This window comes from Aquila chrysaetos, chromosome 13 (genome assembly GCF_900496995.4).
Source record: "Aquila chrysaetos chrysaetos chromosome 13, bAquChr1.4, whole genome shotgun sequence".
Lineage (NCBI taxonomy): Eukaryota > Metazoa > Chordata > Aves > Accipitriformes > Accipitridae > Aquila > Aquila chrysaetos.
In genome coordinates, this window is record NC_044016.1 from 40,378,937 (window position 1) to 40,403,288 (window position 24,352).

General features: G+C 69.9%; 5 protein-coding genes across 6 annotated transcripts; 2 read left to right on the top strand and 3 right to left on the bottom strand.

Moving 5' to 3' along the window:
• Positions 1-346: 346 nt before the first annotated feature.
• Positions 347-10,635, bottom strand: LOC115349854 (NPC1-like intracellular cholesterol transporter 1). The gene is given in 20 exon segments (XM_030034628.2): positions 347-641; positions 742-904; positions 1,010-1,123; positions 1,373-1,604; positions 1,919-2,069; positions 2,157-2,212; positions 2,384-2,504; positions 3,367-3,494; positions 3,571-3,761; positions 4,290-4,379; positions 4,623-4,760; positions 5,398-5,525; positions 5,748-5,862; positions 6,260-6,442; positions 6,558-6,686; positions 6,763-6,935; positions 7,028-7,128; positions 7,912-8,694; positions 8,696-9,456; positions 9,707-10,635. Coding segments are annotated over 20 exon segments (3,969 nt in total). The 5' UTR covers positions 9,761-10,635; the 3' UTR covers positions 347-483.
• Positions 10,636-10,910: 275 nt separating this feature from the next.
• On the bottom strand, positions 10,911-16,362 carry DDX56 (DEAD-box helicase 56). The gene is made up of 14 exons (XM_030034633.2): positions 16,158-16,362; positions 15,659-15,820; positions 15,028-15,188; positions 14,746-14,916; positions 14,055-14,145; positions 13,557-13,801; positions 12,992-13,114; positions 12,326-12,442; positions 12,133-12,227; positions 11,930-12,003; positions 11,742-11,831; positions 11,508-11,613; positions 11,232-11,329; positions 10,911-11,136 (listed from the first exon to the last, which is right to left on the bottom strand). The coding sequence occupies exons 1-14, from the start codon at positions 16,215-16,217 to the stop codon at positions 11,056-11,058; spliced, it is 1,674 nt and encodes a 557-aa protein (XP_029890493.1). The 5' UTR covers positions 16,218-16,362; the 3' UTR covers positions 10,911-11,055.
• Positions 16,363-16,478: 116 nt separating this feature from the next.
• On the bottom strand, positions 16,479-18,543 carry TMED4 (transmembrane p24 trafficking protein 4; the record flags this gene model as incomplete). Its single annotated transcript, XM_030034636.2, has 5 exons — positions 16,479-16,817; positions 16,898-17,044; positions 17,186-17,311; positions 18,003-18,103; positions 18,342-18,543. Coding segments are annotated over 5 exons (726 nt in total), but the record flags the coding sequence as incomplete, so codon positions are not given.
• Positions 18,544-18,589: 46 nt separating this feature from the next.
• On the top strand, positions 18,590-20,654 carry LOC115349857 (interleukin-36 receptor antagonist protein-like). 2 transcript variants are annotated; one of them, XM_030034634.2, is made up of 5 exons: positions 18,590-19,058; positions 19,282-19,342; positions 19,463-19,551; positions 19,641-19,765; positions 20,236-20,654. In XM_030034634.2, exons 1-5 carry the CDS (start codon positions 18,590-18,592, stop codon positions 20,443-20,445), a joined length of 954 nt encoding a protein of 317 aa, XP_029890494.1. In that variant the 3' UTR covers positions 20,446-20,654. The 2 variants fall into 2 exon arrangements, with proteins under 2 accessions (XP_029890494.1, XP_029890495.1); XM_030034635.2 differs by having other exon boundaries at positions 18,620-19,342.
• A 689-nt stretch (positions 20,655-21,343) lies between these two features.
• LOC115349859 lies at positions 21,344-23,809 on the top strand. The gene is made up of 5 exons (XM_030034637.2): positions 21,344-21,516; positions 21,632-21,786; positions 22,315-22,470; positions 22,552-22,676; positions 23,618-23,809. Exons 1-5 carry the CDS (start codon positions 21,344-21,346, stop codon positions 23,630-23,632), a joined length of 624 nt encoding a protein of 207 aa, XP_029890497.1. The 3' UTR covers positions 23,633-23,809.
• The last annotated feature ends 543 nt before the right edge of the window (positions 23,810-24,352 follow it).

Here is a 24,352-nt window from a genome sequence, read left to right on the forward strand (position 1 = left end):
CCCCGTGTCCCTGTCCCGATAGTGCCCATGTGCCCCACACGGCCCGGTGATGCCCTTGTGCCCCATGTGGCCCTGTCACTGTGGACCCCATCGCTGCCATGCCCACGTGCCCCACGTGTCCTTGTCCCCTGTGCCCCCCATGGCCCCAGCCTTGGGGTGCCCATGTGTCCCACATGTCCATGTCCCTGTGATGCCTATGTGCCCCACAGGGCTCCATCCCCACTGTCCCCTTGCGCCCCATATGTCCCCATCGCCCTGGTGCCCACGTCTCCCACATGTCCTGATCCCGTGTCCACGTCCCCGCGTCCCCGCACAGACCCCGTCACGCTTCAGAGCCAAGATGCAGTTTCTGTATAAGGTGCCCCTTCTTCCCCCCCCTTGGCTGTCCCAGTTAAACCCAATCGTGAATCTGAGAAAACCAGTTTAAATACGACAGCAGTAGAAAAAGCGGCGGCGGGAGGGGGCGGTGAGGGGCAGCAGGGCTCAGCCCTGCCTGGGGGCCGTGGCCTCATCCTTGTCCTTGTCCTCGTCCTTGAAGCCGGGGTTGCTGAGGGCCAGCCCCACACCCTGCTCGGCACCGGCCGCCGTGTCCCCCGCTGTGTCCCCCACTGTGTCCCCCACTGGCACCCGTGGGCTGGGTCCTGCGGGGACGATAGGGGACAGCGGGAGGCTGCCATCGTCCTCCCGGCGGGCACTTCGGGGACAGGGCACCGTCCCCGGGGGGGGACAGGGGGGTCTTACCAATGTAGCTGAGGAGGACGGGGAGGAAGATGAGGCCGTGGGCCAGCCCCACCAGGGTGATGATGAAGTTGAGGCGGAAGAAGAAGATCTGAATGAGCTGTGCCTTGGCGAAGGCCAGCACCACGATGCCGGGCAGGTTGGTCATGGCCACCCCGGCCACCACCTGCGCCCAGGACGGGGTCAGCAACGGCCGGGTCACCCTGTCCCTCCTGTCCCCGGGGAGGGGAGGGGGTTTGCGCAGCCGTCACCCCCCCCGTCCCGTGCCCACCTTGCTGCCCATGTTGACGGTGGCTTCGGCGGCTCGTTCCACCCGGTCGGGCTTGGTGCTGTGGGCGAAGGCGCAGGTGATGTGGGACACGAACTCCACCGAGATGCCCACGGCCTGCAGGGACGGGCTGTCACCCAGGGGCACCCGTGGGTGCTCCTCCGGGCTGCCACGGGGTGGGGGGGCCCCACGGCTGGGCATGGCTGGTGGGCGCCCGTCCCGTGCTCGCGCACCCTGCGTGTCCCAGTGCCCCGTGCCACCCTGCGCGCCCCAGGCTGCTCTGTCCCCACGTCACCCTGTGCATCCCATCTCCTTCTGCCGCCTCCTGTACCCCCACGTGCCCCAAATCCCCGCATCGTCCCGCACCGCAACGAGGTTGATGAGGGCCACGGCGTTGTAGGGGACATCCCAGAGGGTCATGGCTCCCACGGTGTCCAACAGGATCATGGCGATGGTGAGGAGGGTGGCAACGCTGGAGCGCAGGTCCATGCCCAGCAGCAGGAAGGAGACGACGAAGGTGGGCACCAGGCACAGCGCCAGTGTGATGACGCCCTCGGCCACCACCGTCAGATACTGCTCGTAGTAGACGTAGGTCACCCTGCCAGGGAGCGTCACCGTCACGCTGGCACCCCGAGACGGGCACCCGTGCCGACCCTGGCCGGGTACCGCTGACCGGGCGCCCACGCTGACGCCTAACTGGGACACCCACGCGGACCCCAGCCCCGAACCGGGCACCCGTGTTAATCCCCAGCAAGGCTGTGGGATGCCCACACTGACCCTGGCCGGGCACCCCTAAGCGGAGCACCCACTTCTGACCCCTAACAGGGCGCTGGGGCACCCCCAGCACCCCGTGCTGAGCACCCTTCCCCGTCCTCCCGCGGTCGAGCCCCCCGACCCGCGGCGGGTGCTTACGTGTAGGGGAAGACTCGGAAGTCGGGGGGGGTGCCGGGCACCCGGCGCAGGGTGGTGGTGATCTCCTCGGCCAGGTCGCGGGCAGCCCGCAGCGCCGCCGTGTACTCCTGCGAAGTGCGCAGGGGGCTCTGGTACGCCATGAAGCGGGAGGCTGTGGGAGATGGGGGGGGGGTGGGGGGGGGGGGGGTCAGCCGGGTACCCTAGGGTGCCCACGCCACGCCGCCCACCCTACACTCACCCAGGATGGTGCCGTTGGCGTCCATGCTCACCGCCGTGTCGTAGGCGCCCAGACCGCTGCGGGGGGGGGGGGGCAAGGGGTGAGGTGGGCACCCAGAGCGTGGGTGCCCATCTGCCCACACTGACGTCCGCGTGTACGTCTGTGCCCGCGTGCACGTGCGTGCCCCCCCGTGTACGTGTGTTGCCCCTTGTTGCCGGTGGCCCCCCCCCCCCCCAGGTGGCACCTACCCCTTGGCGCACTGCAGGGTGGGGTGGTCGTGGAGGAACCAGGGCAGGAACCGCTCGAACTCCTCCACCGTCGGGCGCCGCGTGGCGTTCAGGCACTGGCCCCCGAGGCAGCTGGGGTCACCTGCGGGCACGGCCACGGTCAGCACCACGGGGTGGTGACCAGCACCCAACGGGCACCACGGCAGGCACCCAGTGGACACCATGGCACACAACCAGTAGACCCCATGGCACCCCAGTAGGCACCCAACGCCCAGCCAATGGCATTCCATGGGCACCGTGGCGGGCAACCAGTTGGCGCCATGGCAAGCATCCAGTGGGCACCCAATGGGAATACAACAGGCACCCAATAGGATCCCAGTGGTCTCCGAATGGGACCCACGGTGGCCATCCAATGGGCACCATCACAGGCACCCAACGGACACCTAATGGGATCCCAATGGGCGTCACGATGTCCACCCAATGGGCGCCCAACATACAACCAATGACCTCCACAGCGGGGACCTCACATGCACCCGACGGCCACCATGGTGGGCACCCAATGTACACCATGACGGGCACCCAATGGCCACCATGGTGGGCACCAAATGTACGTCATGATGGGCAGCCAATGTACGTCATGATAGGCACCCAACAGCCACCATGGTGGGCACCCAATGTACACCATGATGGGCACCCAACGTACACCATGATGGGCACCCAACGGCCACCGTGGTGGGCTCCCAATGTACACCATGATGGGCACCCAATGGCCACCATGGTGGGCACCCAATGTACACCATGGTGGGCACCCAATGTACGCCATGATGGACAGCCAATGTACACCATGATGGACAGCCAACGGCCACCATGATGGGCACCCAACAGCCACCATGGTGGGCACCCAATGTACACCATGATGGGCACCCAACGGCCACCACGGTGTAGACCTCACGTGCCCCCAGCGGCCACCATGGCATCCCCCCAGGGCCCCGGTGCCCACTCACTGCTGGTGGAAGGACAGAACTCCCCGGTGAGGTTGCCGAACCGGTGGATGCGGCAGCAGCGGCTGGTGGGGTTGAGCCAGTCGAGGAAATCGTCCACCCAGGAGGTGGCGGGGATGGCGAGGTAGGACCTGGGCAGAGACAGGGCTGGCAAGAGGCTGGCGGGACCCTGCCCGCCCAGCCCCGTGCCCCCCGCGCCCCACTCACACGTTGGGGAAGCGCGTGGCGTACTGGATGGTGTGGGTGAGGGAGTCGGTGGCGCAGCCGGCGCTGGAGCAGATGCTGTTGATGCCGGCCGGGGAGGAGAAGTTGTAGCCGCCGGTGGTGACGAAGTAGGTGGGTACCCCCACCGCCAGGTACTGGTTCAGGGCGGCGAAGTACTCCAGCATGTAGGAGTCCTGGGGGGGGGCACCCACCCATAGTGTCCCGGTGGTCCCCAGACGGGGTCCCACCATCCCCACGTCCCTGTATAGGGCCGTGCCACCCCCCCCCCGCCTGATGTATCACCCCCGTGCGTTCCCGTACGGGGCCGTCAGCTCCACGGTGCTGTGCTGCGCCCGTATGGGGCCACGCCATCCCCGCGCTGGCCCCATAGAGGGCTGTGCTGGCCCCATAGGGGCCGCGCCATCCCCGGGCTGTGCCCATAAAGGGCCGTGCCATCCCTGCGGTGGCCCTATACGGGGCTATACTGTCCCGCGCCTCCCTGTTTGGGGCCGTGCCACCCCCGTGCATCCCCGTACGGGGCCGTGCCACCCTCACGCTGTGCCCATCATATGGGGCCACGCTGTCCCCGTGCATCCCTATAGGAGCCGTACCACCCCCGTGCATCCTCGTAGAGGACCACGCTGTCCCCGCGTGTCCCCAACCCCGGGCACCCGTCACCCCCTGCAGCCTGGGGTGGGGGTACCCCCAGAGCCAGCCCCCACCTTGGGCATGGCGAGCTCCTGGTCCAGCCCCACGGGCACCTGCAGCGTGAAGTAGAGCCCGGCGCAGGCGAGGAAGAGGAAGAGCAGCACCTGCCAGCCAGCGGCACCCCAATGAGGGGACCCCCCAAATCCCCTCGCGACACCTCTACGTCCCCCCAAACCTCCCACGCTCCTCCGGAGGGCCCCCAGGCCCCCCATGTCCCATTCCCCCTCCACCTCCCGAGACCACCCAGACACCCCCCCCACACACCCCCCACATCCCCCCCCGATCCCCAGGAACCTCGCCATCCCCATGGCCCCCCCAAGACCCCCCCCAGACCCCCCCCCCCTCACCACGACGGGTCGCGCCAGGCGGTGCAGCAGCAGCGGGGTGTAGTAGCGGTGCAGCAGCGGGCGCAGCAGGCGCGCACCCGGCCCCGCCGGACCCCCCTTGCCCATCCCGCAGCAGCAGCAGAGGTCGAAGCGGGCGGCCTGCGGGCAGCGACGGGATGGCACGGGTCCCGGCACGGCACCCCGGCTGCGGGGGGGGGGGGGGGGGTGCCCTCTGCCCACCCCGGCATCCATGGGCGGGCACCCCATGGCAATCCCAAAGACCCTTGGGCATACGGGCGCCCCGTGCTCGTTCAGGGCACCCTAAGGGCTTCGGGCGCCCCGTGCCCACCCTGTATCCACCTTGAGCCCCCCCCCGCCGTGTCCACCCCAGGTACCGAGATACCCCATGGGCACCCCACGCCCACCCTACGGACCCTAACGTCACCCCATGCCAACCCCTGAACACCCTCATACCCATGGGCACCCCACACCCATCCTGGGCATCCTCGCTCCCACGGGCACCCTGTGCCCACTGGTGGCACCCCATGCCCACCCCGTGCCCCCTCGTGCCCACGAGCACCCCATGCCCACCCCGTGCCCCCTCGTGCCCACGAGCACCCCGTTGCCCACCCCATGCCCACCCCGTGCCCCCTCGTGCCCACGGGCACCCCGTTGCCCGCCCCATGCCCATCATGGGACCACCCGTGCACCCTCCCACCCGGTGCCCACCCCGCGCCCACCCTCCCAGGCAGGGGCACCCCGTGCTCCCCGCCGTCCCCGTCCCCGCGCGCCGTACCTCCTGCCGCCGGGCATCGAGCGCCAACAGGGCGACGAACCCCGACATTTGGAGGAGAAAGTCGAAGGCGATGGCCACGGCGGCCGTGAGGGCGAAGGTCCGGACGGCGGGCATGGAGGAGAGGGCGCCTGCGGGTACCCGGCGTCAGCACCCCCGCAACGTACCCCCCCACACCCCAGCCCCACGCGCCCACATCCACTGCACCCACCGGGTGCACCGTGCCCGCGGGTGCACCGTGCCTGCCGGGTGTGCCACGTCCCTGTGCCCCCCCCCCCCCCCCACCCCGACCCCGTGCCCCTGCTGCGTCCCCCCATGTCCCTGTGCCCCCCCCCCGCCGTGCCCCCGCTCACCCAAAAAGAAGCAGATGACCTCGGAGAGGCTGCAGAGCAGCATGCTGGGTGCCACCCGCGCCAGCACTCGCCCGACGTGCTGCTCCCGCGTCTCGCCCGGCTCTCGCTGCGACTGCTGCTGGCCGGGGCGGTGAGGAGGGGGCACCCGCCGTGGGTGGCCCCCACTCCGGGGACCCCGCACAGGCACCCACCGCCCCAGCCTGGGGGTGCTTCCACGTGTACGGCGAGGGCCGCCGTGCCCCGTGGGGATCCCGGCGCCCGTGGGTGCCCCGTGCCCCTGCGCCCCACGGGGACGTCCCCACTCAGGGGTGCCCACCTGCCCCACAGGGAGACCCTTGCCCAAAAGTAAACCCCCCTCCCCCCCCCAAGGGCCACATTCCCCGTGGGAATCCCTGCACCCAAAGGTGCCCCTGTGCCCCACGGGGACCCCGTCCCCAGAGCATCCCCGTGCCCACCTGCCCCATGGGGACCCCTGTACCCGCCGGGTCCCCCCCCCCGCCGTGCCCACCGACCTGGTACTCCTGCACGAAGATGAAGATGTTGTCCGCGCCCACGGCGAGGACAAGGAAGGGCACGACCTCGAGGATGACGAGGGACGAAGGCAACCCCAGCAGCGCCAGGAACCCCATGGAGGCGAAAACGGCGCCCAGCACCACGGCGATGCCCCCCAGCGCCAACGTCACCTTCGACTCCACCTGCAACGGGGTTGGGGAGGGGGGGGGACGGGGACGACCACCCGCTCAGCACCCGGCGGGGGACCCTGGGGTGCTGGCATCACCCCGACACCCACCCTCCGCCCCCGGCGCGTACCAGGACGCGGCGCCAGGCCGTGTACTCGCCCAGCGCCAGGGCGATGTAGGCGAAGACCACGAGGTAGCTGATGGCGAAGACGGGGATGTCCTCCCCCGTGGTGCGGTTGATCTCATCCTCCAGCGAGCGCTGGCGGAAAAGAGACGGGTCAGGGGGTGCCCCCGTTCCACCACCCCCCCCAAAACCCAGCCAGCGGGTGCTTCACCTCGGCCATGAAGGCGACGGAGAGGTTGGGGCCGTGGGCGCGCTGGAAGTCGCCCACCACCTCGAGGAAGCGGCGCTCCCAGCTCAGCACCCACTCGTGGCGGGGATCGTCGCGGGGGAAGTTGTTGAGGGAGTAGGTGACGATCAACGCCTCCGCCTCCGTGTACTCCGAGCCTGCGGGGATCGGCGGGAGACGTGACGTGTCCCCCCCCCGGGTGACATCCCACCCGCCGTGCCCACCCGTCCCGGCGATGCCCAGCGCTTACCGGGGTAGCCGCCGAAGGCGATGTAGGGGAAGACGGGGCCGCCGTACTCGGCCATGCAGCTCAGCTCCAGCGCCGTGATGTCCTTGAAGGAGAGCGGGGAGCTGGTGGGGACACGGCGCCCGGTGAGCAGGCGGCTGCGCCCGCCCCGGTGCCCCCCCCGCCGGCGCCCACCCCGAGCCCGCCGCGGGGTTCGGCGCCGCGGGGTCACGCCGAGCCGCGCGAGCGGCACCCCGCGAGCAATGCGCCGTGCTGGGTGCCCCCGAGGTGGCAGCTGGGGTGCGGGCAGCACCCTGACCCCGCACCCCAGCACCCCACGGGCACCGTGCCGTGCTCAGCACCCCACGGGCATCACCCCGACCCCGCAGCCCAGCGCCCTGCGGGCACCGTGCCGTGCTGGGCATCCCGTATATATCACCCCGACCCCGCAGCTCGGCACCCCGCGGGCACTGCGCTGGGCCCAGCACCCTGTGGCCGTCACCCTGACCCCACGACAGCCCAGCACCCCGCGGGCACCGTCCTGTGCCTGGCACCCTGCGGGCATCACTCTGGCCCCGTGGGCACCGTGCCGTGCTGGGCACCCCACAGATAGCACCGCGGCCCCACAGCTCAGCACCCCATGGGCGCCGCACCTTGCTGGGCACCCCATAGATAGCACCCCAACCCCACGACCTAGCACCCCACAGGTACCGTGCCGTGCCCAGCACGCCATAGAGAGCACCCCAGTCCCACAGCCCAGCACCCTGAGGACACCGTCCCATGCCCAGCACCCTGCGGGCATCCCCCCGGCCCCACCGCCCAGCACCCCACACCCAGCACCCTACATCCATCCCCCCGACCCCACGGTCCCCCCCCCGCCGCCTCCATCCCCGGGGAGCGGCACCCACTTGACGCAGTAGATGAGATGATCGTGCCAGTCGACGGTGCCCGTCTTCTTGCCGTCGGTCTGGGTGGCCGTCATGGCCAGGCGGGTGCCGTTGTTCTGGAAGTACTGGGTGACGCTGTTGACGCAGCAGTCGGCCAGCCCGGGCTGCGTAGGGTTGAGGGGGGCGTAGCAGACGTCGCTCAGCGTCACCTCCCTGCCCGCCACCGGTGCCCACGCCGTGGTGGCCGCCAGCCGCTCCTGCAGCTCCAGCAGCGCCCGCAGCACCTCCTCCGACAGCACCCCGCTGAAGTTCTTGGCGCCCAACACCACCGACTCGTAGCCGGAGCTGGGCCGGCCCGGTGCCGTCACGATCACCTGGTTGGTGCGGAAGAAAGGACCGAAGTGTCGGTCGTAAAAGGCTTTTTCTTGCCGGGCACGGCTGCCCGGCGCCGACCACAGCTCCACCGGATCGGTGGTGAGACGTAGGGTAACCAAACCGGCCGATAAACCGCCCGCCAGCACGGCCACCACCGCCAGCACCGTCACGGGGTGCCCGGCCACCAGCGTGCCCCACCGGCGGAAAGCCCTCGCCAGGACGCGGTGGCTGGCGTCGCCCAGGCGCGCCGAGCAGCCGGCGGCAGGCGCCGGTGCCGGCTGCGGCGCGGTGCCCTTCTTCTTCTTGGCCCGCCAGCACTGGCACAGCAAGGAGACGACGAAGACGAGGGCGAGGTGGCCGAAGAGCAGCCCGCAGAGGACCAAGGCGCCGTTGGCGTTGCCCAGGAGAAAGTGGGGCTGCGGGGCCGGGGGGGGCGATCACCGGCGGGCAGGATTCGGCACAGTCCTGGCAAGAGCAAGGCTGCTCCTGGGCGCTGAGAGCCTGGTTGCAGCGCCAGGCCGTCCCGCCCAGCGGCACGACGGCATCGCCGGGCTGCGTGCCGTTGGGCACCAGCTGGAAGTCGATCTGCAGCGGCGCCAGGCCGTTGTTTTTATCCCCTTGGAAATCCAACCAGCGCTGGGTGGTGCAGAGCCGGGCGCCGTAACGCCCGCACATGGTATCGATGGCGTAACCGCCGGTAGCCGGTAACCGGACGCCCCGGCAGGAAGCGAAAGAGTCGTCGGCGAAATACTGCCGGTAAAAACACTGGTACTCCACGACAGCGAGCTGGGGCGTCCCCTGCGCCGTGGTGCGGTTGATGACGCGGGTGACGTTGGTGAAGAGGCTCTGGTCGGGGCTGCAGATGTTGTTGCAGTAAAGGTTGGCGAAATTCCTGGCACACGCCGGGCAGCGGGAAAGGACGGTGCCGGAAAGCGCCACGCTGAGCTGGAGGGCGCTCAGTTGCGCCAAGGAGCAGCAAACCCGCGTCGTCTCCGCGCTCCCCCGCGCCAGCTCGGGGCAGACGGTGCGGAGCAGCGCCAGCAGCGGGCCCGTGGCCACCCGCGCCGGCGTGTTGGAGAGGCACGGCACTTTGGAGGACACCAGCGAGATGTTCACCTCCGGGTTGCGACCGCATTCGCCGTAGAAGGCGCAGTAACCGGCGCGGTGGATGGGAGTGAACGTCGGCGCAGCCTGTGGCGGGGAGGCGGGGGGGGGATATCAGTGGGCAGCACCCCGTCCCGCGGGGCGCGACACCCCAGCCCCTCCAAACGGCTCCTGACGGGCAGCGTGCCGGCGTCCCCCCCCCCCCCCCCGGTTCTGCCATCCCCGGCCCCTCCGAGCCTCACCCCACGGGCACCGCCACGGCTTTGCCACCAGCGGTCACCGCGGCCCGGCCCCCGGCATCCCTCCGGCTCGGCCGTGCCAACCCCCGGGCACCTACCAGCGCCAGGAAGGCGCCGAGCACCGCGCCGGCCAGCGCGGCAGAGCCCGGCATCCTGGGCAAAAGGGTGCCGCCGGCTTCTCCCGGCTCCTATAAGACCCCGTATCCCCTGGGCGGTTGCCCGCCGCCGGTGAGGTCTTCTGGCCTGACGACGCCGAAGCCAATCAGCCCTCGCCGGAGCTGTAAAGCCCTTGTGATCATTAACCCTGATCGATAGCCGCCGCAACCAGCCGACACATCCCGGGGAGGTGCCCAGGGGCACCCCTGCCCGAGGAGGGGCCACCCCGCTTCCCCGGCAGAGCCTTGTTTTGAGGGGGAAAAGAGGGAAGTTTTGGAGCCGTGCCCACCCAGGATGCCCCGCGGGGTCGTGGGTTTCGCAGGGTGGAGAAGGAAGCGGAGAGGCCGTGCCGGCCTTGGTGCCAACCGTGGGAAACTCACCCCGCCAGCCTAGCGCCGGGGAGACGGGCGCCTCGGCGGTGCCGGCGGCGCGCGCCAGGCCACCGTCGGCGGGGGGCAAGAGAAACCGTCTCCCTCCCCACGCCGCGTGGGCAGCAAAACCTCCGCCGTTACCGAAGCTGTTACCGAAGCAGGGCTGCCGTGCCCGCGGGAGGGTGCCGCTGCCAGAGCCCTCTGCCCCAGTGCCAGGAACAGTTCAGGGCCAGCAGGCAGCCTTGGACCAGAGCGGTGGCCCCCGATAAGACGCCGTAACCCCGATAAGATGCCTTGGCGGGTGATTTCAGGCTCCCCGAGGGGTAACGCCTGCCTCGTATGCCACGGGGCAGGGCTGGGTGAACCTGGGCACCCCGGGAGGGACCCGGCCGGGGCGAGCGGGCAGCACGCAAGCCGCGTGCCGCCCAAGGCACGGTGCCGGCTCCGGGGAGAGACGTGCCAGGCTACCAGGCTCACGGCAACGTCGGCACAGGGGTGATGGGGCGCTTGGGGGGACCCGAGCCCCCCAAAGCTGGCGGTGCCATGCCCCCACTGCGTCCTTGCCCCGATTTATGGCCCTTGTACAGCCTTGGCCTCGATAAGGGGGGGGGGGGGCGATAACGCCCTGGCACCTTTGCCCAGCATCAACCAGAGACGCCGCTTCCCGCCCCTGCGTCACCAACCTTCCCCGTCACGTAGCCGGCGGGGGCACCGCACGCAGGCCGGCAAGAAGCAGCGCCCGGCAAGGCGACGGCACGACACAGCACACAGCTGGCACAGTCCGTTGGCACCTTTATTGGGCACGGCCGCCCCGCAGGGTACGGCACGGAGACACCCCGTTCCTTGGCTGGGCGGGCTGCGAGGCGGCCGCGGTGCCCCCTCCCCGGAGCAGGCAGAGTCCGTGGGGCACCGGGGGAAGCTCAGGAGGGCGGCGCGGCCGGGCGCTTGGCGCGGCGTCGGGCGTACTTGAAGCTCTGCAGCGGGTTGCCGGTGCCGCGGGACTGGAGGTGGGGGAGGAAAGAAAAGCAGCGTCGGACCCCCTGGCAGCGAGGGGGATGTGTGCGTGGGGGTCCCTCCCTGCCCGTTCCGCACTCACCGTCGAGCCGCCCCGACGGTTGGCACCGGCGTGGCGCAGCCGCAGACACTTGCGCTTCTTGAGGTGGGGTTTGGCGATGCCGCGGAGGCTGGGGGGCACTGCGGGCAGAGAGCAGCGGGTGAGAGGGTGCCGGTGGCCCCAGGGACGTCCCCGTCCCCCCACAACGTCACCCCCAGGCACCATTTTGCCTCTATGCCGCTCTCACCACCCAGGGTCCCAAATCCCACTCCTTTTCTCCCCCAAAACCAGCGCCGGCCGGCGGGCATGGGGACGTACCCAGGTACTCGGGCACGTTGCGGAGGTGAGGCTTGACGATGGCGGGGTGCAGGGGCTTGTCGTGGCGCAGGACGTGCAGGTCGCGGGGGTTGTCCTCGAAGTATGCCTGGGGGCGGAGAATCGGGGGGGCTGGCAGCGCCCGGTACCCACCCCAGGCTGCCCGCGGACCCCCAGGACGCTGTCGTCTGCCCCTCGGGCAGCCCCGAGCCCGCCGGGAACCGGAGCAGCGCTTACCTTGAGTTTCTCCGAGTTGAGCAGCTCATCCTTGATCTCCCGCAGCCGGGCCTCCTTCACCGCCTGCTTGGTGACGGAGCGCATGGCGTCCTGGGAGTGGGGGACACATGGGGTGTCAGGGCCTGGCACCCCCCCGCCAGCCAGTGCCACCGGCACCCCCTCCCCGGCGTTGCCCGCCGCCCACCTACCCGGCAGCGGTAGCGCAGTCCCTCGATCTCCTCCGTGGAGAACTTGTAGGGCTGCAGCATCGACTCGCCGTTCTCTGGGGACACACGGGGACGCGTGGGGTCACCCCCACCCTCACTCCTGACACCCCGCACCCCTCCGATGTCCCTTAGCACCCGCTGCCCCCCCCCCCCCCCTCCCCGAAGTGACACGGTGTCCCCCCGACCTCCGGCGAGCGTGTTCTCGATCTGGGCCAGGGCATCCTGCTCCTCGGGCAGCGCGAAGGTTAGCGCCGTGCCGGGGTTGTCGGCGCGGGCCGTCCTGCGGGCACGGAGGGGACGCGGCGGTGGGACGGCCACCCGAGGGGGCCGCCAGCCACCGCGGGCACCGCCGCGTCCCCTCCCCGCGTCCCCACGTACCTGCCCACGCGGTGGATGTAGGACTCGACCGTCGGCGGCACGTCGAAGTTGATGACAGCGGCCACATTTTGGAAGTCAATGCCCCGCGCGACGCCGTACTCCGGGTCCTTGCCCTTGCTTGGGGACACACACACACACACAAGGTGTTGGGGTGGCTTAGGGACCCCTATGGACACGGGGACATCCCGGGCAAGGGGATATTTGGGACACAGACACTCACATGGGCGCGGGGACACTGGGAAAGGGGATCCCTGTGGGTACGAGGACACGCTGGGTACCGACACCCACAGGGGCACAGGGACACCCTGGGCACGATGACCCCAGTGCCACGGGGACAGGGCAAGGAGACCCCTACAAAGAAGGGGACACGCTGGACACAAGGACTTCCCTTGGGCAGACACCCACACGGGCACAAGGCATAAACCCCCCCCCCAGACAAGAGAACTGCACCCCTGCCTTGGGGACATGGCGGGCACAGGGAACCCCCTGGAGAGAGGGACATCCCAGCGGGCACAGGGACCTCCTCTGGGCACAGGACCTTGGTGGGGACAGGGACACCCCAGGCAGAAGCACCCCGACAGCTCTGGGTGACTTTCCCTGGCCTGAGCCCTCCCTGGCCGCAGCGGGACATCACCGTGGTGACACAGCGGCACCCACGGGACTCACCTCTGGGCAGCACCCCTGCGCTTCTTGCGTGGGGGCTGCTCCGCGGGCACCGCCGGCGCCTCCTCGTCGGTGGCCACGATGTAGTCGTAGATGCCCCGGTTGAACTGGGTGATGACGTGACACCTGGGGACAAAGCGGGTGCCCGTCAGCGTCCCCACCACGGGCACCCCTCTCTGGTGTCTGCCCCCCTGCCCCAAACCCACAGGTACCCCTGCCCTTCTTCCACGGGCACCCTGCACCCTCCTGGGACCCCCCCAGGGCGTCCTTACCCCCATGGGCATTTCCCCTGGCACCCCAAGGGCACCCTATTTCCCCGGGCACCCCTTAGCTCACCCGAGATGCCCTCGGGCACCCCTTGTCCCCAGGCAGCACCCCGCTTTCCCTCGACCCAAGGCTGCCCCTCACCTTCTTCCACAAGCCCCCAGCAGTCACCCTGCTCCCCGGGGGCACCCCGTCACCCCCCTGGGCCCTTCGTGGACACCCCGCTTTCCCCTTTACCCTCCTCCGCACCACCCCAGGGGTACCCTCACCCAGCCGAGCACCCCACCGTCCCCTTGGGGGTTACCGGGAGCGGGCCGGCAGCTCGGAATTAAGGGCGCAGGCAGGGATGCCAAACTGCTCGAGGAAGAGCTTGAGGCGGTAGCAGCGAGCGAGGGTGCCCACGAAGAGCAGGGCCCGGCCCCGCAGCAGCCTCAGCTTCAGCAGGGCGCAGAGCAGCAGGAACTTGTCCTCCTCCGTGCCGCAGCGCACCACGAATTGCCGCAGTTGGGAGCTGCTGGGTAGCTGCGGCTCCGGCGGGCGCACCGTCACCTGCACCCACCGCGGCAGGGTTGGGGGGGACGTGGGCACGGGGCTGTCGTGCCCCCACCCCCCTCCACCCGCTGGTGCGCCCCGGTGTCCGCCGTACCCCGTATGTCCCCCAAAATGCGCCCCTGTGGGTGCTGTATTCGCAAGTCCCGCTGTCTTCCCATCTCTGCGCCCACTCTGCACCCCCCAAATCTCCCCTCATATCCCCCTTGGGCACCCTAAACCTCTCCCCGTGTCCCCCCAAGTGCCCACTCACCGGGTTGTGCAGCACCAGCTCCTTGAGGGCCTCCACGTCGGGGCTGAACGTGGCCGACATGAGCAGGGCCTGGTAGATCTTGGGGAGGTGGCTGGGGGGGGCGCAGGGCCGGGGGAGACTCAGCGCCAGCCCCCCAGAACCCTTGGCACCAGACCTGGCAACACGCGGTTTCCCCCTCTTGAGCCCCACTGCACCCCTCAGCCCTGGCAACGCACCCCAAATGTCCCCCAGCTCTGCAAGTGGCCCCCCATGTTGTCCTGCCCTGGCTGCGCCCACCGTGTCCTCCAGCCCCGCTGTGCCCCACAGCCCTGGCAGTGGCCCCAAACCCCTGGCTGTGCCCCCCGTGTTCTCTACTTCCAGCAGTGCCCCCCAAACCCTCAGTGTCCCCCAAACTTCTAGCTGTACTCCCCATGTCCTCCAACCCCAGCAGTGCCCCCCAGCCGTGGCACTGACCCCCAAAATCCTCAGCGTCCTCCCCAGCCCCAGCACTGTTCCCCTAAAACCTTGGCTGTACCCCCTATGTCCTCCAGCTGCAAAAGTCCCCCCCAAACCCTCAGTGCCCTCAAACCCCTGCTGTGCCCCCCCAAACCTTGAGTGTCCCCAAGCCCCTGGCTGTGCCCCCCGTATCCTCCAGCCCTGGCAGCGCCCCCCAGGTCCCCTGCAGCGCCCCCCACGCCGGGGTGCCCCTCACCACAGCAGGGACTTGATGTCCTCGCCGAAGCCGAAGGAGAGCAGCAGGTCGGCCTCATCCAGCACCAGCAGCTCCAGCGAGTGCCGCAGGCTCAGGCTGCGGGCGCTGAGGTGTGCCAGCACCCGCCCCGGCGTGCCCACCACCACGTCCGGCTTCTCCATCAGCACCGGCCTGGCGACACACGGCGTCACCCACCTCTGCCGTCAACCCCCCCACCGCTTGACGGGGGGGACCCAGGCGTCCGGGGCTGGTGGGTGGGGAGCGGTTTGGGGGTGAGCTTACCGCTGGGCGGCGAGGTCGGTCTGGGCGCAGAGGTCGGCCACCCGCACGTCGCGGGCGCAGAAAGCCGCCAGCTGCCGCAGGCTGCGCACCACTTGCTGCCCCAGCTCCTTGGAGGGCACCAGCACCAGCGCCCGCACCGCCTGCGCCACCGCCGAGGGTGCCTGCGCCCGCCCGCCGTCACCGCCGGCGCACGGGAGAGCTGCCCCGGCGCCCCACGGAGCCCGTCCCTGCCCACACGGCCCAGGGTGCCCCCGTGCCCCACAGCGTGTCCCCCCCCCCAGCTCAACACTCCACAGCACCCAGCTCTACCCCACGGTGCCCACCCGTGCCCAGGCACCCCACAGAGGCCGTGTACCCCACGGTGCCCACCCTTGCCTACGTACACCATGTGCCCCACAGTGCCCACTCCTGCCCACACATCCCAAATCCCACCTGCCCCACAGTGCCCACCCCTCCCTAGATACCCCACGGTGCCCCCCCCCTCATACCCAACACCCCACAGAGCCGGCGTACCTGCCGGTACCCACCCAAGCCCAACACCCCAGGGTGCCCCGGTGCCCCCGTGCCCCCCAGCACCCACCCCTGCTTGACACCCCACGTACCCCCCAGCACCTGATCCCCCCCCGCTCACCGCCTTGAGGCGCAGGAGGTGCTGGAGCAGGGGCAGCCCGTAGGCCCCCGTCTTCCCGGAGCCGGTCCTGGCCCGGGCCAGGAGATCGCGGCCTTCCAGCGCCAGGGGAATGGCCTCGGCCTGGATGGCCGTGGGGGCGGCCCAGCCCAGCTCCGCCACCGCCTGCGGGGTCCGTCACCTCGGGGGTCCCAGCTACCCGGGATCCCCAGTGCCCCCCCCACTCCCCCTATCACGGTGGGGGTGAACCAGGCCGGCGAAGCACCCCCACCTCAAGGCATCCCGGTGTCCCGGCCCCTCAGGGCCGCCCCCTCCCCACCGAGGAGCCCCGGCCCTTCATGGCCTCCCACTCCCCAAAAGGGACCCCGGTGTCCCGCCCCCCCCCCCCCCAGGCCTCTCCCCTCGCCCACCCCGACACCCCCCCCACCCCGACCGAGCCCATCCCCAGGACCCCACAGCCCACCCTGACCGTCTCACACCCCCCTTCCCCGCCCCGGCGCACCCGCAGCAGCCGCCCGTCCAAGCCCATGTGCTCGAAGCCCGGCGCTGTCGCAGCCGCCATGGTGGCCTCCTCGCCCGCCTACTGACACTTCCGCCGAGCGCCCAGAGAGACCGCGAGGAGAGCGGAGGAGCCGCCGCCGTCGCCCCCTACCGGTGGAGGACTGAACAGCACCGGTGGGGGTGAGCCCCCTCCCCGGTCCTTGGCGGGGGGGGGATCGGGACATGCACACCCGGGGGGGGCTTAAGGGACAACCTGAGCCCCCCACCCGGCTTGGTGCAGCACCCCAGGCTCCCCCCGCCCTCCCAAAAAGCACCAGCAAACTCCATCGGACCCCAAAAACCTTTATTTCCCCCCCCCCCAAACGCCACCGCGGGGGTCAGCCCCCACCCTCCCCGATGGCGGGCAGGGCCCCCCCGCACCCTTCACGTTTGCCCATCACCCCCGGGGTGCCGGCAGGCAGCAGGGGTTCCCCCTCTGGGGGCTGTGGGAGCCCCCCGGGGTGGGGTGGGGCTACACCAGCTTTTTGGCCTCAAAGAAGCTCTTGAGGTGCCTCATCTGCCAAATGCCGGTGAGGATGAGGATGATGGTTTGGGCGATGGACCACCACAGCACCCGCTGGTTGGTGCTCTCGCTCGTCATCCGGAAACGCTCCTCCCGGTACTGTCGGTCAAAGAAACAAAATTAAATTGGGGGGGGGAAGAAAAAGGGTTTTACCCCCGCCACCGGAGCCCCCTCCTCACCCGTTGGTAGTTTTGCTCCTTCTGGATCTGCTCGACCTGGTCGAGGAGCTGGCGGGCGCGGAGCTGCAGCTCCGTCAGTTTGTCCTTTGCGGCGATTTCGGGGTAGTTGTTGGTGTGTTCACCCACCTGGATGTCCAGGTGCACCCGCTGCGGGGCCAAGAAGTGGGACACGCTCACACACACACACACACACACACACACACACGTCAGTGGACCCCCGCTGCCGCTGACACCCCCTCCCCAGGCTTGGGGGGTGTCCCGTCCTGTCCCCCCCCACCCCGCAATTACCAGTTTGCCGCCGGCGAAGAGCGCCATGCGGGTGGAGTTGGAGTGGAGGCAGATCTGGTGCTCGCCCGGTGTGTGGGAGGTGAAGGTGAACCGTCCTTCGGAGCCGTACTGCCGCGACAGCACCACCTACGCCGGGACGCGGCCACCGTCACCCAGTGCCCACCCTGGGGCGGGGGGGGAACACCAGGACAGCCCCCGCGTCTCCCGTGGGCCCCCCAGTCCTGGCTGGTGAGTGCCCCGTGCACCCCAGGGAACCCCTGCCCTTGTTGGGGGGGTACACTGGGCACCCCAGGGACCCCACGCCCAGTCTGGTGGGCACCCAGGGACCCCCTGCCCCAGCTGGAGGGCAGCCCATATGCCCCAGAGACCCCACACCCAGGACAGCAGATACCCCATGCACCCCAGAGACCCCCTGCCTTGGCTGGAAGGCACCCCAAAAACTCCTCCAACCCAACTAGAAGGCACCCCAGGGACCCCCTACCCTCATTGGCAGGCACCCTGTGCACCCCAGGGACCCCGCACCCAGGCTGGCAGGCACCCCATGTGCTCCAGGGACCCCCCCCCCACCTGGCAGGCCACCCGTGCACCCCAGGGACCCCCCCCACCCCAGCGAGCAGGCACCCCAAGGACCCCAAAGACCCCCCCCACCATGCTGATGGGTGCCCCAGGCACCCCAGGAACGCCCTACCCCAGCTGCTGGGCACCCCACATGCCCCAGGGCGCCAACCCCCTGCCTGATGGGTACCCGACCCCCCCGGGGACCCCCACCCCGGAGTGCTCGAGCCTCCCCCCCCCCCCCCCTCCCCGGGACGCTCACCTTGCCGTCAGGGTCCTTCACTTCCACGTGCATGCCCAGCCCCGGGGTGGAGGGCAGGAATGACTCTGACTGTTTGTCCCACAGCTGCGTCCGGTAGTTCCCTGGGGGGGGGGGGGGCTGGGCACCGGGTCGGAGCGGGCCCAGAACCCCCCGGTACCGCCCACCCCCCCCTCCCGGTTCCTGCGAATCTCTCCTGCCCCTCCCCACCCCCGTCATTCCTGGGGGAGCTCCCGGTCCCCCCCGCTGGTCCCTCCCGTTACCCCTCCCGGTCCCCGGTGGCCTCCTGGCTCCTCCCTCCCCCCGCCTCAGCCCCCCGCCGGCCCCTCCCGCGCCCCGTACCGATGACCATGGTCTCATCCGGGATTTCTTCGATGAAGCAGCGCTTTTCGGTCTCGCCGATGTGGAAGTAGAGACCGTGGGCGCTCCAGGCCGCCAACACCACGGCGGCCAAAGCCGCCCGCAACGTCTCGCCGCCCGCCATGGCCCCTCTCCCTCCCCCGGCCCCGCCGGGGCGACACTGCGCATGCGCCCTTGCAGCGCGCTAGCACACCGCGCATGCGCCGCCGGCTCTCCCGAACTCACCGCGCATGCGCCGCTGCCCTATCCGCCCACACCGCGCATGCGCTACCCGCCGGCGGCCACTCACTGGTCCCCACGATACACCTACGGGTGCCCGCTGGGTTCCCGCTGCCGGCGGCCCGCGTTCGCTTCGCTGCGCATGCGCCGTCGCCGCAGCGACACAGGCGAGAGTGGAGCGCCCCGCCCGGTGGCGCAGCGGGGAGGGCGCCGCGCCCCTAGTGCTGAGGTTCTTGGTTCGAGTCCCGCTTGGGCTAGCTCCGAGGGGTCCCCGTCACCCCCGGCTGTGTCCCGGTGTGCCCCCCCCCGGAACGATCGGCCTCGGTTGTCGCCCCCGGCCGTGCCGAGTCCCCCGGCGGGGCGGAGCCAACCTCTCACACCCCGCCAGCGGTGTGGCAACACCACCACCAACCTCCTTCCTTCCTTCCTTCCTCCCAGCTGCTGCCCCAGGGCTTGGCCAGGGTTGGGGGGGTCCCATGGGTGAGCGGGTGATCGGGGGGACCCCCCCCCGGGGAAGGACCCGGCGAGGCGGGAGGGGAAGCGGAACCGCGGGGACGATTGCGCCACCGGCAGCCCCCCGCCTCCGCAGGCTGGAAATTTCGGGAGGGGTTATAAAGGCGAGGGGGGCGCGCGGGTGGCGGGGATCGGGGTGCCATGGCGTGCCAGCCCGCGCTCACCCTCGCCCTCCTCTTCCTCTGCGCAGAGGCCGAAGGCTTCGCCCTCTGCAACGCTCCCGCCCTGCAGACCAAAGTCTTCCAGTATCGGTAAGTCGGGTGGGGGGGGGGGAGCACCCGTGGGTGACACCTCGGTGCCCGGGGGGGGACACACGACACGGGACGTCAGGGTGCTGGGGTGGGCACCGCCGTCACCGCTGTCGCCGGCAGGATTTGGGACGTCAACCAGAAGTCACTTTACCTGCGCAATGACCAGCTGGTGGCTGGGCACCTGCAAGGGGCCAACGCCGCCCTCGAAGGTGAGATGGGGACACGGGGACACGGGGCAGGGACACTCACACACGTGTTGGGTACGTCCTGATGGCCCCGTGCGTCTGTGTGTCCCCAGAGAGGGTGTTTTGGGTGCCCAACCGCGCCTTCGAGCCCGCCCGGCTGCCCGTCATCCTGGGCATTCAGAATGGCACCCGCTGCTTGGCCAGCCCCCCCGCCAGCCAGCCCACCCTGCAGCTGCAGGTCAGGGGACACCGCGGGGACGGGGACGCCGCGGGGACACCAAAGGAATGGGGACACCAAAGGGATGGGGGTGCCGCGGGGAGGGGGACACTGTGGGGATGGGGATGCCATGGGGACAGGGACACCATGGGGATGGGGATGCCACAAGGATGGGGACACCAAAGGGATGGGGACGCCACAGGGATGGGGATGCCATGGGGACAGGGACACCATGGGGATGGGGATGTGAAAGGGATGGGGACACAATGGGGATGGGGACATGGTGGGGATGGGGATGTCACAGGGATGGGGACATGAAAGGGACGGGGACACCGTGGGGACAGGGCACATGGGGATCACCGGGCTGGGGCATCACAGGGATGGGGACAAGATGGGGAGGGGACACCTGGGGACAGGGACACCGCAGGTGGCGCGGTCACCCCATCTCCAGCCGGCCGCCGGTGACGTTCCGGCACCGGTCCCCACCGCAGGACGCCGACATCAGGGAGCTGCCCCGCGCCGGGGTGGCCTCGGCCGCCTTCACCTTCTTCCGCTCCTACAAGGACGGGCTGTGGCGCTTCGAGTCGGCCGCCAACCCCGGCTGGTTCCTCTGCACCTCGGCACGAGGCCACCAGCCGCTGGGGCTCTCCCGGCACCCCGATGCCACCCACCTCCTCGACTTCTACTTCCAGCTCTGCTGAACCCCCTCGTCCCCCGGGACGGTGACATCCCCCACTGGGGACGGTGACGTCCCACCGGGGACGGTGACGTCCTCACCCCACGGATGGTGACATCCCCCCCCCCCGGGATGGCGACATCCACCCGGGGACGGTGACGTCCTCCCCGTGGGGACGGTGACATCCCACCCCGGGGACGGTGACATCCCCTGGGAATAAAGATGTTTAGGACACCTTGGTCCCCGTGACGTGGGAGGAATGGGGGGGGACAGGGCAGGGCAGAGCGAGCGGTGGCCCCCGGTGCCGGCGTCACCGCGGCGGGATGGCCGGTGTTGCGCCACCGGCTCGTTAGGGATGGGGACGGGACATCCCCAAGAGGGGTGACGCAGCTGGCGGGGCTGCCCCATAGCCGGGTGCCTCCCAGATTCGGCCCCTTCCCGGATTTCGCCCGGCGCACCCCAACCGCCGCCGGCACGGCACGGCGTGGCACGGCACGGCGTGGCACGGCACGGCGGGGATGGGGCGCGCGGGACTGCAGGGGATGGGGCGGACGGGCACCGGGGGGACAAGGTACGTGGGACCACGGGGACCGGGCACCGTGGGGACGGGGCGCAGGGGCCGCCCCAGCCACGGTGACCACGGGCACGACGGGGGGGGGACACGGGGGACAGCAGGACCGGGTGGTGTTTCACCATCGCTCCGCGTCCCCGTCACCTGTCCTCCCGCCCAGCCCAGCTCACTCCCATACAATTACCTGGGCGGGATCTGCCCCCACCACCCCGCCCGGCCCTATAAGAGCCACTGTCACCCGGGGGGGGGGGGAATGACACACACGACCCAGAGGACACGGGACGGGATTTTGGAAGCTGACGGATTTGCAGGTATCGCTGGGGACGGGGACAAGCTGGGTCCTACGTGAGCGATGTTCTGGGGGCGTTCACTCTGGAGCCTACTGACAACTGGGAGCTTATTGGCAACCGGGAGACCAGGTGCATTAGTGGGGGATCCCCCACCCACATCACCCGTGTCTCCTACACACTACCCTTTCTCTCGCGCAGGCTTGGCCATGTCCCACGTGTCCAGACCTGCCTTCAGGTGAGCGGTGACAGGGTGGGGATGGGGCTGTCCCTCCCCTTATACCCGGGGCTTGAGTCACCTGGTGTGGAGCCTGCCCTCACCCCTCTCTCCCCATCTCCCTGCCGGGCTGCAGCGGGGCCAAGGGTCCCGAGGGACACCCGCAGCAGTCCCAGCCCCTTGGGCACCCGCTGGGTGTCGCGGCGGGGCTGAGCATGGGGACCGGGGACGCGGCGGAGTCTGTCATCGATCCTGACATGGTGGCCTTGTTCGAGGATTTCCTGGGGAAAGGTAGTGCCCGGTGGGCATGGGGGCCCTGTCCCCACGTGTCCCCCGTGCCTCCAGCTGCCCCCTCCGTGTTCCCGTCCCCGTGTCCCTGTGTCCTGTCCCCATGTCCCCCATCTGCACGCCCCCGTGATGCCCACACGTCCCCATGATGCCCGTGTTCCCCACCCATGTCCCCATGCGCCCATGTGCCTCTGTTCCCGGTCCCCACGTGCCCATCACACCCGTGTACCCCATCGCCGTGTCCCCATGTCCCTGTGTCCCCTAACCCCACATGCCTGTGACGCCTACATGTCCCCGTGTCCCCACGTGCCCATCACACCCGTGTCGCCCATCCCCACGTCCCCGTGTCCCCGTGATGCCCACATGTCCCCCATCCCCGTGTCCCCGTGATGCCCACATGTCCCCATGCACGTGTGCCACCCCCGTGCCCCCTCCCCGTGTCCCCCGTCCCCGCGTCCCCACGTCCCCCATCCCCACGTGCCCGTGACGCCCCGTGTGTCCCCTCCCCGTGTCCCCACTGTCCCCCGGCAGATGTCTCGGAGGAGGTGACGATGTCCTCGGCGGGGGCGCATCCCCTGGCAAAGCCCTACCACTACGTGGTGCGGGACACGGAGCAGAACGGGCTCTGCCTGCACAACGGGCGCCTGGTGGCCACCAGACTGCAGGGTGCCAACGCCGCCCAGGAAGGTGGGTGCCCTGGGTGGGGAGGGGGTGGCACCCCCACCCATGGGTGCTCCCACCCAACCCATCCGCCCCGTCTCCTCGTAGAACCCATCAGCGTGGTGCCCAACCAATACCTGGAGCGCCGGCGCTGTCCCCTCATCGTGGGCATCCGTGGTGGCACCCAGGCCCTCTCCTGCGGCACCGGCCCCGAGCCCCAGCTGAAGCTGGAGGTGAGCACGGGGCGGGCGTCATGATGGGGGGGGACCCAGGGTGGGGGGCACCCAGAGGTGGGTCAACCCTAGGTGGGTCAACTCAAGGTAGGCGACCCAAGGTGGGGGCACCCTGGGGTGGCGGGGACCCAAAGGTGGGTCAACTCAGGGTAGGCGACTCAAGGTGGGGGCACCCTGGGGTGGCGGGGACCCAAAGGTGGGTCAACCCAAGGTAGGCAACCCAAGGTGGGGGCACCCTGGGGTGGGTCAACCCAAGGTGGGGTTACCCTGGGGTGGTGGGGACCCAAAGGTGGGTCAACCCAAGGTAGGCGACCCAAGGTGGGGTCACCCTGGGGTGGCGGGGACCCAAAGGTGGGTCAACCCAAGGTAGGCAACCCAAGGTGGGGTCACCCTGGGGTGGCGGGGACCCAAAGGTGGGTCAACTCAGGGTAGGCGACTCAAGGTGGGGGCACCCAGAGGTGGGTCCACCCAAGGTAGGTGGACCCAAGGTGGGTCACCAGAGGTGGACTCCCCCCCCCCCAAGGTGGGTCAACCAAGTTAGGCAAACCCCAAGGTGGGGTCACCCTGGGGTGGCGGGGACCCAAAGGTGGGTCAACCCAAGGTAGGTGACCCAAGGTGGGGTCACCCAGAGGTGGACCATCCCAAGGTGGGTCAACCCAAGGTAGGCAACCCAAGGTGGGGTCACCCTGGGGTGGCGGGGACCCAAAGGTGGGTCAACCCAACGGTAGACGACCGAAGGTGGGGTCACCCAGAGGTGGGTCAACCCAAGGTGGGGGCACCCTGGGTTGGGGCATCCCAAGGTGGATCAACTCAAGGTGGGCAACCTAAGGTGGTGGCACCCTAAGATGGTGTCATCCCCAGATGGTGTCACCCTAAGGTGGTGACACCTGGAGGTGGGGGTTCCCCAGGGTGTTGTCGCCTCATGATGGCATCACCTGGAGGTGAGTGTTCCTTGAGATGGTGGCACCTGGAGATGGCGATGGACACCCGGGTGGTGTCCCAGCGGTGACCCCCCCTCCCATGACAGGAGGTGGAGCTGCTGGACCTGTTCTCGCGGGGGGCCGAGGCCACCCCCTACACCTTCTACAAGACCTTTGGTGGCTCCACGCACACCTTCGAGGCTGCCGCCTTCCCCGGGCACTTCCTCAGCACCACCAAGGGGCAGGGGGAGGCACTGTCCCTGGCCCCCCCCCCCGGCCGACACCTGCTTCTACCTCGTCCGCAAGTGACCGCGGCACCCGTGGGTGGGGGAGGCACCCATGGGTGGGGGTGTCCTCCCCACCATCAGTCCCCCCCAGGGTGGGGGAATAAAGTGATGGCGTTTGTCACAGCTTGTGGTGTGGGGTTTGGGGCCGGGGGGGGGGGGCAGGATCAGGCCCCGTGGGGCAGGATCGGACTCAGTGGGGCAGGATCGGGCCATGGGGGGGCAGGATCGGGCTATGGGGGGGCAGGATCGAGCTATGGGGAGAGCAGGATCGGGCCCCGAGGGGTAGGATCAGACTATGGGAGGGCAGGATTGGGCCATGGGGGGCCAGAATCGTGCCCCGTGGGGCGGGATCGGGCTATGGGGGGGCAGGATCAGGCTATGGGGGGGGCAGGATCGAGCCCCGTGGGGCAGGATCAGACTATGGGAGGGCAGGATCGGGCCCCGTGGGGCAGGATCAGGCTATGGGGGG